Raw genomic sequence first — 15,565 nt, 5'->3', positions numbered from 1 at the left:
ACTCTGTTTCCTATTTCACCAGTGCACTTGGGTCCCCCGCCCCCTGCGATTGAGATCAGCCAAGGATGTTATTTTGGTAGGGGCCCTGCGGGAACAGAAGGGACAGAAAACTTTTCTAAAGGCAGGAAGCTGTTTTTAAACATAAATCCTAAAACACTTGACAGAAACAAACAACCAACACAGCCTGTACACATTTAAAAGTAGGAAGCAGGATGTCCTAAGCCCATCTCTGGCCCTGTTTCTGCGGGAAAATAGTGCGTAACCCACCGACCTCTGCCGTGTCCCCCAGGAGATGCCGCCCGTGGAAGGCAGAGGCGTGGGCGCTGCCGTGGCTTCCGTCCTGGGACCCAGCAGGCACAGGGGAGCATCTCTGGGGGCTCCGGTTTCTACCTTCGCTTGTGGAGCTGCCGTGATCTTGGGGGCCCAAGGGCTGGAGGAGGACCAAGAGATGGAAGGCTGGCCAGAAATGCTCCACAGCTCGGCCTGGCTGCCTCCTGAGAAGGAGCAAGCATTTATTGCCACCAGGCGGGACACAGCACAGCTGTCTGTGGACAGGCAGTCAGACCCAGTGCCCTTCATGTGAGTCTAAACGTTAGATTGGGTGACTCCGCCTCATGCTTGAGAAACGTGTAATTTATTTGTGAATGAATGTGGGGCTTAGACCCCAGAGCCGTACTTTCCTTGTCTTTTCAAGCAGTTTTCTAGGTCATGGTAGCGGTTGGAACACGGGGTGCTTATTGGTGATTTGCCCAAGGGCGAGCTGGCTGGTTGTGCCCTCCTTGATTTTCCTCCCTGTCCTTCTGGAACCTTCTAGATCATCTCTGAGCATCTTCTGATCTGTCACACAGGGAAAATGAACAATTGGCTTTGGGGGAGGGTGTTGGCATCTAACCCCCCCACCCAGGGCTGCCGTTCGGGTTATTCTACGACGTCCGCTCTGGCTTGGGTTCATTTTGTCTGCAAGAGAATTTGGGTTGTCTCTTAACTTTCGGAAGATGGCTTTTCCCTCGGTGCAATTTTCCGTAGCGAAACTCTTTGCAGGATTGAAGGGTTAAGTCTGGGGGACTCCTTATCCTCTCAGAAATTGGGCCCATCTCGCTTTATTTCGTAAACACGAGCTTTGCAGAAAAGCGGCTCTCTCGAAGAGGCTGCAGCGCACTTGAGAAGAATCTGCCAGAGCGTTTGGGAAAGCGTGAGTCAAGTTACAGGTGTTTTCACCTAACACAGGAAAACATCTGTCCTAATATTTGGCGGCTTGTGGCGCCGGGGCTGCGTGAGTTTGGGTGGCTTCCAAGTGGGATGAGTTGGACGAGGATGGAAAGGAGACCCGGGCCTCCTCATTCCCGTGTGGAGGGGGAGGCGCCCACCCTGGAGCCTCCCCCCTACCCACCGACCCCCCCAACCCTGCCTCTGGCATTGCACTTTGCCCTCCTTCTCAGAAATCTGTTACTGGTTTCATAGGAGCTGTCGGGTGCACATTCTTCTAGACGGTCCTGCTTCGGTCAGAGAACTTGAACCTTAAACGAGGTATTTGTAAGCCGGGTGAGCAGGTGCGCTCCAGGGGTGACGCGCTCACCTCTGAAGCGATGTGTCCCTACCAGGAGCGGAGCCTTTCAGGCCAGCACCACACACTGTTAACGTTTTCTTCGTGACAAGATGGGAAGGAAAGGAAATGGCACGATGGACTGACTAATCCTGAGGCTTGAGGTGGTTTTATACCTTCCACGAACAGAGCGGGGGGCCCAGTGCTCCCCACGCTGAGGGGCGGGAACAGCCCAAGTTCAGGAAGTTCCTTTCTGATACTCTAGCACTTAATTTTGTAGGTGACCTCTTCAGTACCTGGGGGTTCTGGAAAATCGTAAGCAAAATGACAGAATTACTGTGCTAACGAGGTTTCCTGTTTCGGGCAGCAGCGGGGCAGAGTGACCCAAGGTCGGCGCAGGGAATTCTGGAAAGCGGAGCGTTTGCTCTGCCGTGTGATCCGCGTCCCACGCCCTGTACCCCGCCCCCCCCCCCCCCAGGACAGGGTCCCCGGCTCCATCCCCAGTGACTGGGGTGTGACATAATCATAGCTGCTTCTAGAGTCACTTGGGGCCAGAGCACCTGGAACGGGGCCTGGTGCAGCATTGACCAACGTGGACGTCCTCTAAGAAGGAAATGGGAGGAGGAACGTGACGCCAGAGAGGCCTTGTTTCTGGTCACCTCTGCTCTTCCCGTCTTGCCCGGCCAGCCGGTGGAAGTGTTGACGATGGGGCAGAGTCCCCACCCCTCCCCCTTTTGGCCACAAAACCCAAGACCGGAAGGGGAAGGTGACGAGGTAGACGTGGGCCGGGGCTTCTCGGGGGTGTCTGGCCCGTGTCCTCCGTCAGGCTGAGGTGTGACCTACCTGATGGACGTGCCTAGCTTGTGTCCTGTGCTCCGTCTGAGAAGGGTCCCGGGTGTCGCGCCCCAGCCTCCGCAGGCCTGAGCGGTGAGAACCTGCCCACGGTGGGCCTGCCCAGCTTGCCAGCCCAGCCGTGCCGGGAAGTGATCTGCTGTAACCAGATAGCCCTGTTTCCATTTGGTTGTGGGCTCCAGACCGCCCTCCCGTCCGTTTGGACGTGTCTTCTAAGCGGACACATCCCGGGGCTGCTGGGGAGGCGTGTAAATACTGTGTTGCGTGCGGCCAGGCCTGTTTCCTCGTTGCCTGCCCAGCCAGGCCTTTCAGCCCACGGGCACCAACGTGCCAGCAGAGGAATGACCGACCTTGGCACCAGCAGGCTGCTTTTATACGCGGAAACCCTACGTTCGGCAGTGTGGCTTGTTAATTTTTTTTTGTTGTTCCCCCACGCATCCCAGGAGGGGATCGCGGGGGAAGATTTGGGTCTCCTCCTGCCAGCATATGTTTCCAGATACCTTGAGGCTTTGTTGGTGTTTTGGGGGGTCAGAAGTGGTAACAGACTGGGTTCCTGGGCTTCATCCTTGGCGCGGATTCTCAACAGTCCACGGGTGGCCACAGAGCTCTGGGGGAACAGCGCTCTTGTAAACAGCCGGTCCCCACGTTTGGTATGCCCGTGTGCACCGGGACACAAGGAGATGGGATAGAGCCCTGCTCCCTTAAACTGTCTCGCGTTGCCACGCACCCCCAGTTCAAAGTAGGATTTGCACCTACTTTCCCCTCTCGCGGTAAATTTTCGGTATTTCTCGTTCCAAAAAAAATTTTTTCTTTTTTTTTTTTTTTGAACCGGTGTTTTTCGTAAGTGAAAAATCGAATCTGACGTAGACGTGGGTGAAGACAGCAGTCCGGTTTAACGGCTGCAGACGCGCACAGTGTCTCGTCTGTAAAGGTTCTCAACGGCACGCCGCCTTTGCAGCATCATGATCACGAGCTTTTGTTTTTGTGGTGGGTTCGGTGTCATGGGCTCCCGTGGTCGGAGGAGGGGAACCTGTAGCTTGGCTCTGTGTTGTTTCTCTGGGACCCTTCTCTCTCTTTAAAGAAATGGTTGAATGCTCAGAGGTGGGCCGTTCCTTATCGAAATTAAGTAACTGTTGTCCTTTGTGTTATTGCACCTGAAGTCCCTCTGAGCCATGTAAGGATCTTAATCCGTGGGACTATGGAGAAGCCTCCCCAACATTGAAGCTCACCGAGCCTACTGGAAGGACGCTTTGCCTGCGAACAGATATGAAGGAAGGCACACCTAAGTTGCAGAAGCTTCCCGGTTTTGCTTCCTAACGTCAGGGCTTAGTCGTTGACCTCTGTTGCGGTCTTAAGTTTTCTTTTCTTAATGTTTGTTTATTTTTGAGAGAGACAGAGCATGAGCAGGGGAGGGGCAGAGAGAGGGAGAGACACAGAATCCGAAGCAGGCTCCAGGCTGTCAGCACAGAGCCCGGCGCGGGGCTCAAACTCAAGAACCGTGAGATCACAACCTGAGCCAAAGTCAGAGGCTTAACTGACTGAGCCACCCAGGTGCCCTTCTGTTGTAGTCCTTAAGATGGTAAATTCTAGATCACACACCGCAGGTGTTTGTTTGTTTGTTTGTTTGTCCCTGGCAGGATGGAGGGTTTGGTGTTTTATGATAATAAGGCAAAGAACGCATTTGGACTTGAGCAGCAGAACTCATGTGATTGGTAACCCCGGAGTCCTCTCAGAGCCAGATTTCACTATCGGCGGGGCATCGGGCTGCAGGCCTGGCCCATTTCTCAGGGTACCTCGTGTTCTAGAATTGTGCATGAGATTGTTTTTTTCCCCTTTTTATCCTGCCTGCCTGTTCACATTTAATTTGTTCTTAGCCGTGTGCAGTGGATTAACATTTCATCAGGTTGGATTAAGATTGAATTGACATTAAAGCAGTCTTTTCCTATTTTCCTTCTGTCGCTTTTAGGCGATCCGAGGCGGGGGGTGTGGGGGTGCTCATCCCAAAAGTGCCCTGGTGAGGACGAAGGAGATAAGCCAGGGCTTCAGTGTGAAAATAATTCCCAGTCGTGGGTCGGGAGGCCTGGCTGGAGCCCTCAGCCCTCCTCCTCCGTCTAACGAGATGTCACATGGAACAAAAGCTTTAGGGGTTTTATTTAGCTCCTAATCCCCACGCTGAGAGAGCCGAGGTCCATGTGAGCTCGCCCGCCGGGAGGAAGGGGGGCCGGCGAGCTGGGCGCAGCCTCGTCCCCGGGACTCGGGTGCTGCAGCCGGGGAGTGAGGCGAAGTTACCGTGAGTGTTGTGTTTTGCCTACTAAGGTTTCGGAGGATTAATAATTTAGGCCGTACTTTGAAACAGAAAACCCCCAGTTGGTCTTTCCTGCCGTCCGGGAAGGGTTCGGATGCAGCAGGCCCGCCGTGATGTGTGTCACTGAAGATTCGTAGAGACCGGCCGCCTCCCCCGCCTCGGCCGCCGCCGTCCCTCCTTCCCGATGCCGGTCCCCAGCCGGCAGGTCCCCATCGGCCGATCCCAGAGCTGGGATGCTGCCGGGTGGTACGAGGGCCCCTGGGAGGTGGCCGAGGCCCCGGCGAGGAGCAGCTCCGTGGCGGACGGCGGCACGGCGGGACCGTGGTACGAGCCCCAGGGCGCAGGCGAGCCCTTCCTCTACCGGGAGGCCTTCTTCAACTCTGTGGCTGGCAGCAAGAGCCCCGTCGCCGACTTCGCCTTTTACGACAGCAGACAGGCGCTGATGTCTGGCCGGGGCGCCCTGCTGCCGCGGGATTACTACGGCGACGCGGCCGCCCGGGTGCCCAAGGAGGCTCGCCACCCGCGGGACCCGGGACTCAGCCGGTCGCTGCCTGGTTACGGCGTGACCGGCGGCAGGCTGACATGGGATCAGGTGCAAGGCCGGGTCCCCGCCCTGCAGGATGCCGGGCACCTGTACCGGGACCCCGCGGGTAAAGGGGTGGCTCAGGGGCAGCGGACGCAGAGCCGGGCCCCGTCGCCCACGCACTGTGCGGGGGAGCTGCTCGATGGCAGGTTCTCGGCCCAGGCCCCCGCCTACCCCGCCAGCCAGATCTACAACGACGTCGCCGAGAGGCCTGTGGATTCCGCCCTCTCCAGGCAGGCGGCCCCCACCTGCCTGGTCGTGGACCCCAGCACGGCCGCGGCGCCGGACGGCGGCCCGGGGGTGGCCCCGGGAGCCCTGAACCGAGGCTACGGGCCTGCCCGGGAAAGCGTCTCCGGGCTGGTTTACGAGAACTGCGAGGCGGTCCTGCCATCCTTCCAGGGCCCCGGCGGCAGGAGGAGCGCGCTCCCTGAGTTCCTGGCCCTCCTGCGGGCCGAGGGGGTGGCGGAGGCCACCCTGGTGGCCCTGCTGCAGCAGGGCTTTGACTCTCCGGCCGTCCTGGCCACCATGGAGGACGCGGACATCAAGTGCGTCGCGCCCAACCTGGGCCAGGCCCGCGTGCTGAGCCGCCTGGCCGCCGGCTGCAGGACCGAGATGCACCTGCGGAGGCAGGGCCGGGTGGGCCCCCTCCCCCGGGTGCGCTCCAGCAGCTTCAGCCACCGAAGCGAGCTCCACGGGGACTTGTCTTCTCTGGGCGCCGCGGCCTCGCAGCCCCAGCCCGTGGGTCCCCTGCAGGCGGCATCCCCCCGAGCAGGAGACCCGGCCCGCCGCCCCTCCAGCGCGCCATCATCCCAGCACCTCCTGGAGACGGCGGCCACCTACTCTGCCCCCGGGGTGGGCGCCCAAGCGCCCCCCTTCCCCTCCAACTCTGGGTACGGCTCACCCACCCCCTGCGCCCTGACAGCACGGCCGGGCCCCACGTGCCCCCCACAGGCCGGGGTGGCCTTAACTTACCCGGGCCCGGCCCCTCCCCTTCACCCAGGCCCCAGAACGGCCTACTCCACGGCATACACGGTGCCCATGGAGCTGCTCAAGAGGGAACGCACTGGGGCCGCGTCTCCCCTGCCCACCCCCCATGGCAGCCCCCAGCTCTTGCGGAAGCCCGGTGTCCCCGTGGAACCGTCCACCCTGCCGCCAGCCGGCCAGAGCCTCCACACGCCTCACTCGCCCTACCAGAAGGTGGCCCGGCGGACGGGCGCCCCCATCATCGTCTCCACCATGCTCGCTCCAGAACCAAGTAATGAACCCACCCCTGCCCTTCCTCGTGGGACGGTGAGGGGATGGTGCGGGCAGAGGTTGAGCACAGGACGGTGGGGCCTCACACTCTTACTGCTCTCTTGCCACGCCTGGAGAGACCAGCCCCCGCGCCCTCTTGCCCGCACACACTCCCGGGCGGGGCAGCTGGCCACAGCTAGCCAGTTGACACAGGTTCGCTTGGGTGACGCGGGTTTGCCTTCAGGCGGACCCCCTGGGACAGCACCCTCCTGTGTCTCTAGTTCAGCTCAGGTTGCTTAGGGAACTTGCCTTTATGGTGATGACCCACAACGGTGTATCTGGGAGAAACCCAGGCTTCATTCAGGACAGAATGAAACCGTTGGCCCGTGGGAGGGGGGTGTGTGTGACGTTTTCTCCAGTTCACCTTCGGTGGCTTTGGAGAAGGCAGGGGTGTTTATCCAGTGCCTCCTGTAAATCGTTGATCGTTCATTTGCCATTAGAAGTATGTTCTAGCATGGAACCCCGCCCCCCCAGCCCTGACGTGTCTCTATACAGCGTCAGAGGTGGGACTGTCACCCACCATAGAGCTCAAATCTGGTGTGCTGCCAGACTTGTGTGTTAAAGCGAGATGACGAACGAAATCCCTGAGAACTCCCTGTTTCAAAAACAGACTTAATCTCATTGGAATACAGTTGGTTGGGAATTCTGTTGACTTGTAGGGAACAATATATTTTCAAGTTGAGGAATGAGAGAACCATCCTAGGTGGTTGTCTTCAAAGCAGGAGACAGGTATAATTTATTACATGTGTTTCCTTGGGCATTGTGGGTAAGATTCCGGGTGGACGTCCCCCGAACAACGCTTTACTTTGAACTGTAAAATCCTTGCTGCTAATTCAAGCTGTACATCCGTTTTCTTTCTTCCTTCTTGCCTCCCCAGTTTAGAAAACTAAACCCCTTTTAAATGAATTTTTGTTTTCTGAATAACTAGAATGCTCGGGTGGAGGGACTTGTGTGAAAATAGGATGTGCCTTTTTGGAAATAACCCCTTCGAGAGCTGTGGGAGCCTGATCTTGAAACCCTGAGGTAGCTCATCTATCTTGTGCGCGGAGCTGGTGACCTAGTGGCTACCAGGGGACTGAAATGGCTACTTTGCTTTTTCGGATCCACCCGCATTCGCAGTGTCTTTCTTCTTTCCGAAAGGGGACTGAGCAATTGGAGTTTTCTGTTGTCTCGCACCGTAGATTCTGGTTTTGTCTCGTGTGTGGGGGTTTTTTTTGTTTGTTTGTTTGTTTTTAAGTTTGATCATACAATGTATTTGACTTACGGTTTGTTTTTTTTTTTTAAGATCAATGTACAACGGGAGGGAAGTCAGATGCACACAGCAAGAGCGTGTGCACCTCCTCCTTCCCAAACATTCTTTCTTTGCAACCAACTAATTTGCATGGCGATGACATTTGTTGCTCCAGTAATTCCATCTGATAATGGCCGGGCTTGCAAAGCGGATCTGAAAACATATTCCTTAATTATGTGTTGCTAAGCAACGAGAGGGTTTGGTCATAATCACAGAAAGATTATCTCCTCATTGAAGTCCTGGAAAGGTTTTGCTGAAGGAGGACCTGTAAAATTGCCTTATTTTCTCCTTTTTTTTTTTTTTTTTTCCCCTGTTTGTTTTGCACCGCCTTCTCACGAAAACATTCCCCATTATTTGGGTCCGGGGTAAGGGATATTATTTAAGTTGTTTGGAGTCTGATTGTTAACACACGGCTTTGCAGACCAAAGGATATTGATTTTTGTTTCATTTGCGTGGCAGTGAGCCAGTGCCAAGGAAGCCTGAAGTAGGAAGTCTGCCAGCAAATAAATTTCTCTGTCGGATGATCTAGCCCATAGCAGCCGTCTTCCTCCGCGTCCCTTCTCGTACATGCAGTGTGTCTTTATAACCCTCCCCTGAAAGCGGCGTGTCGGGGACCCGGGGGTAGGAGCTCGCAGCCTGCAGAAGTGGCATTTGGGGTGGCAGGCTTCATAGAATCGACAGCCGGCTTTCGATCGGTTGGAACCTACAGTCGAGCTCCCGGCAGCCCTTTCCCCCCCCCGCGAGGGGAACGTTTACGTTGAAGGGAAGCAGCACAGACCTCAAGTCTGGAAACCCGCGGTCCCCGCTTGCCTGCTGAGCTGGGCGATGGCCATCTTCAAATCTAGCCCTGGCCGCCGTGGTCACTTGCGACACGGCCAGCAGGAGTAGTAAATCTTCTTCGTCTTGGTCTTCACCGGACTCCGAAGGTTTCCGGGTGATCTGGAGGAGCAGGGAAGGCCAGGAAGGGGGACTGTCTTCTCTCTCTTTGGAGAGGGAATCTGTAGGTTTCCAGTGGGTTGCGTGTTAGGGCTTCAGTGCCTGGTTTCCTTTTTATGGGCTTTGGATGTGGGGACACCTACTTGCTTTTCTTAGTCCACGAACTACCTGCTTCATCTCGGCCGGCTTTGTGGGTATAAATACCAGGCTGCTTGCTAGTCCGTGGCAGTTCAGGGTGACCGGACGAGGAGGGACCCCCGTGCGGCCCGCCATTCCCACGTGACCCGGGATTAGGGGGCTTGCACATCAGACCTGCGTGAGCGTCGGCCCCCGGTGCACCTGCTGTGGCTCACGCGCTGACCTGGTTGACTGTGTGGCACAAGCTGCGGAACCTTCCGGCAGTGGCTGCAACCCGGCGGTGCCCCCTCCCCCACATCACGTGGTGTCGACTGAGCCCTTTCTGTGACAGTGCAGCAGGGCGCCTCCTGTAAACAGCGGCACTGCAGCCATCTTCGGAATCTGTCTTCCCCGGACACGACAGAGCACACAGCCTGCGGAGGGCTCGCCCAGAGCACGCCCAGCGCTCGTGGCTGCAGATGAGAAATGCAGCAGGGCTCGCTCTTTCTGGGGCTTGTCTGTTTCCTTCCAGGCTTTTTTCTGCATGCAGCTGGATTCATTAAGCGTTGTGACCCCCAGCTGGTAGCGGGGGCCACTGCCCCGAGGACCTTTCAGGACCCATCCAAGGTCCGTTTCCACCGGGGTTGTGGGGAGATGGGGGGTTGTCCCCACGTTCTCCGCCATCAAAGCTGGTCACGCGTGTGGCGGGGTTGGATGTGGCACTGACATGTGTGTGCACCTGGCCTGCTGGGTAGGAAGCTGGGACCCCCCCCCCAACCAGGGGAAAACCCCAGTCTCAACAGAATCAGAGGATTGGGCCGTGCACACCTGGTGATTCCTTCCCGGTCCTTGGTTTTTGTGGAGGGGCCCTGGGCATATGAAGGTCTGTGCTGACAGGTGGGCAGGGAGGCGATTCCCTGGTCTTGAGGGTGAGGACTCTCAAACCATCGGGCTGGAGGGAGGTCACCGTGAGGCCCCAGAGGCACCCAGTGCCAGCCATTCGCACCATTCCCTACCCCAGGTTAGAGCCAGCCTGGGAGGGGCGGGACGGGGATCTGGGGACTGTGACCCTGAGCTGACCCGGCAGGACACCAGGTTGACACCATCCCTTCTGCTGAATAGCATTACTTTGGCGAGATCTTGCCGTTTGACTAAAGAGATGAGTGAGGGAAGCAGGGAGACCCTTAACACTCCTGAACACAGACCGTGGACCAAGTGAGGCAGGTTGTGAGCTTTGCACTTGGGCACGATTCTTCAGCACTGACCGTGCCCCTGCTGTGTGCTGAGCCCCAAGTCAGATGTTTTGACCCTCACAATCGTGTAAGACCCAAGCGTGGTCCTCAGATGCTCCACAGCCTGGGGTGTTGTCAGGGGTGGGGCGTGCTGCCATGTGAAACCAGGGGGCCACGCGGGGGCCTTCTGGGAGCCCGATGTGGTGGGGAACACTTGTCTATGGACATGGTGTGCAGTGGAGGGAAAGGCTGAGGGCACAGTACAAACCCTAGGACAGCCATCAAATGCAGACCTTGTGGGGAGGTCGAGGGAGAGCACGTGACTCGAGCCAGCGTGAGGGAGCAAAGACCTGTGTGCAGGAGTCACAGCCTGCAAGGGCTCTTAGAGTCCGGGCTGTCGTTTTGTGACCCCCCCCCCCCTCGGGGCAACTCTGGGACTTGTTTTCTTACAGAGTGGTCTGTACCTCGGTGGCCAAGAAATTTCTAGCAGGAAGGAGACTTGTGTGAGGCCACTCAGCCAGTTCTCGTCTCTCTTTCTGGCCAGGACCCTCTTTTCTACAGTTGCCTCCCTTACAAATCAAGCTCGGGAAGGAGCCGTGCACTTCAGAGGTGCTGACAGCTCAGCCTTCCCAAGCGAGGAAAACCCCTAAAATGCGTTCCCTGTGCCCATAAAAGTGGCAGCTTTTGTCCCGTCTTTCAGGCTGGCCCCTGTGCACATTTAGGAGTCAAATGTGGCTCTTCGGTTCATTGTTCTCCAAATTCAAGGTGCCCCCTCCCTCTGTGGTCACCTGCTCCTTCCTGGCCTCTGCATTCGAGGCCTAGATGCAGCCGTTCCCTCTTGGAGACCCCACCATTCCCACCCCTGTTGGAGCTCACCTGGACTGATGGGTCATTCCCGGTCATCACTGTTGACTGTTTGCCCAGAGTGGGAATGATCATCTGTCAGCGCCCAGAAGAATCTGGATCTCGGTCATTTTCTCCTTTTCGGACTAAACTCAGAACCTGAACTCCATACCACCTTTTGTTCCTATAGCTGATCTTACTGGGCAGAGTCTGAATTTCTCAGTTTTTTTTTTTTTTTTAATTTTTTTTTTTTTAACGTTTATTTATTTTGAGGCAGAGAGAGACAGAGCATGAACGGGGGAGGGGCAGAGAGAGAGGGAGACACAGAACCGGAAGCAGGCTCCAGGCTCTGAGCCATCAGCCCGGAGCCCGACGCGGGGCTCAAAGTCACAGACCGCAAGATCGTGACCTGAGCTGAAGTCGGACGCTTAACCGACTGAGCCACCCAGGCGCCCCTGAATTTCTCAGTTCTTATTGAGCTCCTAGAAAACCCATGTACCCTGCAGCCCAGGAACATAGCAAGGTGGTTGAATGCATGGCTGGGGACGTCTATAGCGTGCTGTGTGTCTTTTGGTAAGTGTATGGAGTTCTCGGTTTCTTCGTCCGTGTCTGCCACATGAGGGTAGGAACCGAACCTGCCTTGTGGGCGTGTGTGCATGCAGTGGGCATAGGAAGAAGTAACTTGAGCGTTGAGGTCCTCAAACCTGTGTGTGGCCTTGGCCAGAGACCGGGCCTGCTTCGGGAATGGTGCCTTTCTCGTCATTATGTCCTGGTCACTTCTGAGGCTGGAGGCAGGACTCTGGGCTGAGGGGCACTGGGGGCTCAGAGGCCAGGCTAGAGTCGTTAGAGCTTAACGGGCCTTTCCCAAATCTGGGTGTCTGGGAATTTCTATGAACTTAATTCTTACGCAGCTCACCCTCCAACGTTGTGTTGCTAACTGCATCCCCCTCTGCACAGGTGCGTGTCGGCAATCATACAGGGAGTGTGGCCTGGGTACTTGGGTTTGAACTCCAGTCCTCTGCCTGACGGCAAGGAAGTCCCCACCCGAGCGGGGCCGAAGTCTCCCGGCACAGGTTGGCTGTGCCTTATCTCTAGATGGCCATTCTGTCTTCCTGTTTTAGAAAGAGTGGGGCCTCCTCCGCCCTCACGAGCCCTGCCTTCGAGGAGTAAGCTGGCAGACTCCATCCACTTCGGCTTCCAAAGAATAGTTTTGTGTCTCAGTATCTCTTCCTATCTTCAGTCTCCTCCAGGGGTGACTACCTCTCAAATCTGTCAAAGAGGCAGCGGTCCCAACCACACAGCCAAATTTCCCTGGAAGATTTGCAGAGTTAGGGACACAAGGGGCTGAGCCACATCCACAGTCGGGGTGAGTATTGGTGCAATTATCTGCCCAAGGAAAGGAGAAGCTGATTGAGCCCTTCACCATGCTACTTTCTTTCTTCCCCCGCCCCCCCTTAAAGTTTATTTATTTTGAGAGAGACAGAATGCGAGCAGGGGAGGGGCAGAGAGAGAGAGAGAGAATGAGAATCCCAAGCAGGCTCCACGCTGTCAGCACAGAGCTCAGTGTAGGGCTTGAGCTCACGAATCCATGAGATCATGACCTGAGCCAAAATCAAGAGTTGGACACAACCGACTGAGCCACCCAGGCTCCCCGACCATCAACTTTCTCACGTGACCTTTTCTTTATTTTCTTAACTGCATATATATGACGGACGGACGTGTTATGTTGTGCAAGTTTAAGGTGTTACTTTGATACGTTTATGTATGGCAATATGATTGCTGATATAGTGGTATTATGATACAGTGTCGTCTAAATTCATCGTACTGTGCGTTAGATCTCTATGGCTTACACTTTTTGCAAGTTTGCATCGTGAAACGCTATCACTCTTGTCCCTATGCTCTGGCCACCCCATGGTGGCCACCATTGTACCTTCTGGGTTTTTCAGGTTTCACCTTCCTAGATTCCACTTATATCTGAGGTTACACATACTTGCCTTCCTCTGTCTCACTTCTCCGGCGTAGTATCACGTGCTCAGGGGCCACCCGTGTTGTCGCAAATGGGAGACTATTCCCCCTTTCTCGTGGCTGAGTAATATTGTGCACACGGAGCACATCTTTTTTTATCCATTCATCTGTGGAGGAGCATTTAGGTTGTTTCCGCATCTTGACCGTTGAGAATAATGCTTTGATAAACACGAGAGCGCATACATCTGAAAATTCTGTTTTCCTGCCCTTTGCACATATACCCCAAAGTGGAATGGTTGGATCATATAACGGATCTATTTTTAATTTTTTGAAGAACGTCCATACTGGTTTCCACGGTGGTCGGACCAATTTACATTCCCACTAACGGCGAACCTGGTTTCCTTTTTACCACCCCCTCGCCAGCACCCCTCGTCTCTTGTCTCCTTGTTGGTAGCCATTCCACCAGGTGTGAATTGACATCTTGTGATTTGGGGTTGCAACTCCCCAATGATTAGTGATGTGGAGCATCTTTTCATGTGTCTGTTTGCCATTTTGGTCTCCCACGTGATCTGTGCTCTACCCTGGGGCTCTCCAGGTTCCATTTGACCTCATTGACCCCAGGGCTCGACATGGGTCTTCCCATGGACCCGGGGCCCAGGAAGCAGACGGGAAGTCCTCACTGGCTTTTGGTATCAGATTTGTGCCTTGCGAATATTTTCTGCCTTTCTATGGCTGTCTTTTCATGTTCTCGATACTGACCTTGAAACACAAATGTTTTTCCATTTGATGAAGTCCAGTTTGTTTCCTTTGCTTGCTTTGTGCTTTGGTATTAATCCAAGGTCATGAAGATTTATGTCCATATTTTCTGTCTAAGGGTTTGACAGCATTACTTCTTCCATCCAGAAGAGCCAAGTTTGAACCATTTTGAGTGCAAATGTGTGCGCGCGTGTGAAGTAGGGGTCCAGCCACCTTCATTCTACCGCCTGTGGTATCTAGGTGTTCAGTTCTGTTTGCATTTGCTTTCAGAGGAGCAGAGCTACCTGAGGGGGCCCAGGGCCAGGGCAGCAGGGGAACCACACCCTAGATGTATTGCATTTGGTGATTAATCTTCCAAAGAAGATTGACTTTTTTTTTTTTAATGTTTATTTATTATTGAGAGACAGAGCATGAGCATGGGAGGGACAGAGAGAGGGCGAGACACAGAATCCGAAACGGGCTCCAGGCTCCAAGCTGTCAGCACAGAGCCCGACGCGCGGCTCGAACTCACGGACCGCGAGATCATGACCTGAGCCGAAGTCAGACGCTTAACCGACTGAGCCACCCAGGCGCCCCAGTTGACATTTTTTTAAAAAGAGAAAACCGGCACATGTTGGAAGATTTTCAGGCATTTGGAACCAATTTCTTGTCGCCAAGATTATACGAGTCAAGAATTCTAAAGCTCTTTCACAGGAGCCTTGCTTAGTACATAGGAGCTTGGGGTTTGGTTTTGTTTTTTAGGTTTATGAAAAAGAAATAATGCTTGGAGCCCATAACTAACTAGCCCATGTTGGCGATACGGAGCCTGAATGTGATTAAACATGCTGCTGTTGGGTGTTTTCCCCACTCGGAGGCTGGCTGACACAAAGAACTTTCTAGTTGTTTTTCATGTAAAGGGAAAAAACAGTCTGTTCACTTGTACTTACCCCCTCCGCTGCTCAAGGAACAGGAAGGTACACGGCAGTTAAATTTAGCCAAATAGCGAGCGGTACGCAGCGTATGAATAAAACAACTTTTTGCCAAATTGTTAGGAGAGCATAAAATCAAACCTGTAAATGCCCGTCCCCGCTGAGAAGGTGGGCGGCTCTGGGGACATGTTCTCCTGAGAGCCGTTGAGAATTGGTCCCAGGAAGGTTTTGCCAAATGTGAGCGGAACAACTTGTTGTTTAAACAAGATCGCTGCGGGAGGAAGCATCCCGGTGTGCTGAGTTTGTACGAAGCGATGAGGGCTCTGGGCAGGAACTCTGACTTTGGGGTCCCCATCCCAGGTAGCCGAGGTGCTGGTGGGGCCGAGGGGGAGTGAGTGCTCCCAACACGGACCACGTGAAAGCAGGGTAGGGGTGAATCAGCCCAGGAAATGGTGGGAATGGTCACCATTCTGGAACATTTGACAAGGATTATCCCATCTGAAGTCCTGAGAAACTGGGTGATTCCCCGTGAAGATGACGAATCTTGAGGCTCAGGGAGTTCGTGCTTTCGCCCAGGTCACACCGCAGGACTGGGACGTGAAGCCAGCCTGTCTGACTCCAAGCCTGTGACTGGTCTCTGTGCCACGACGAGCCACCCAAGCTCAGTGCGACAGTCAAGTGGCATAAAGCCGGGAAGGAGAAACCAGCCTAGGCTGGAGGCTGAGGTCTATGTTAGCGAGAAGAACAGGGTCAAGGGCGTGACTCTGGAGGAGTCCCCTGGTGCTCTGAGGCTCATTTCCTCAAATATGACATGGGGGTGATGGGCTCCCCTCGTCCCCAGAGACCTGAGGACTATGTCACACCACACGCTGGCCCAGGCTTTGCTCATGGCCAAGCTTGGTGCACGTACAGCTCCCTGGGTGCCTTCTGGGTACATTCCT

The 15,565-nt window shown here is 55.2% G+C and overlaps 1 protein-coding gene across 2 annotated transcripts in view; it reads left to right on the top strand.

Moving 5' to 3' along the window:
* Positions 1-15,565, top strand: part of CTBP2 (C-terminal binding protein 2) — a 159,231-nt gene that overhangs the window by 116,921 nt on the left and 26,745 nt on the right. Inside the window, exon 1 of one of the 2 annotated variants that reach the window (XM_047073585.1) lies at positions 4,812-6,538. The exons of the other annotated variant lie outside the window; for it this stretch is intronic. Coding sequence (XP_046929541.1) covers positions 4,885-6,538 — 1,654 coding nt within the window. The 5' untranslated portion in view covers positions 4,812-4,884. Of the gene's footprint in view, positions 1-4,811; positions 6,539-15,565 lie in introns of those variants that run through there. 2 annotated transcript variants of the gene reach the window in all.

Source organism: Lynx rufus, unplaced genomic scaffold (genome assembly GCF_022079265.1).
Source record: "Lynx rufus isolate CCGP_SWC_20201006 ecotype Redwood Valley unplaced genomic scaffold, mLynRuf1.p SCAF_11, whole genome shotgun sequence".
NCBI classification, from domain to species: Eukaryota; Metazoa; Chordata; class Mammalia; order Carnivora; family Felidae; genus Lynx; species Lynx rufus.
Note: the sequence above shows the minus strand (reverse complement) of the source record. Positions and strands in the feature narration are given on the sequence as shown.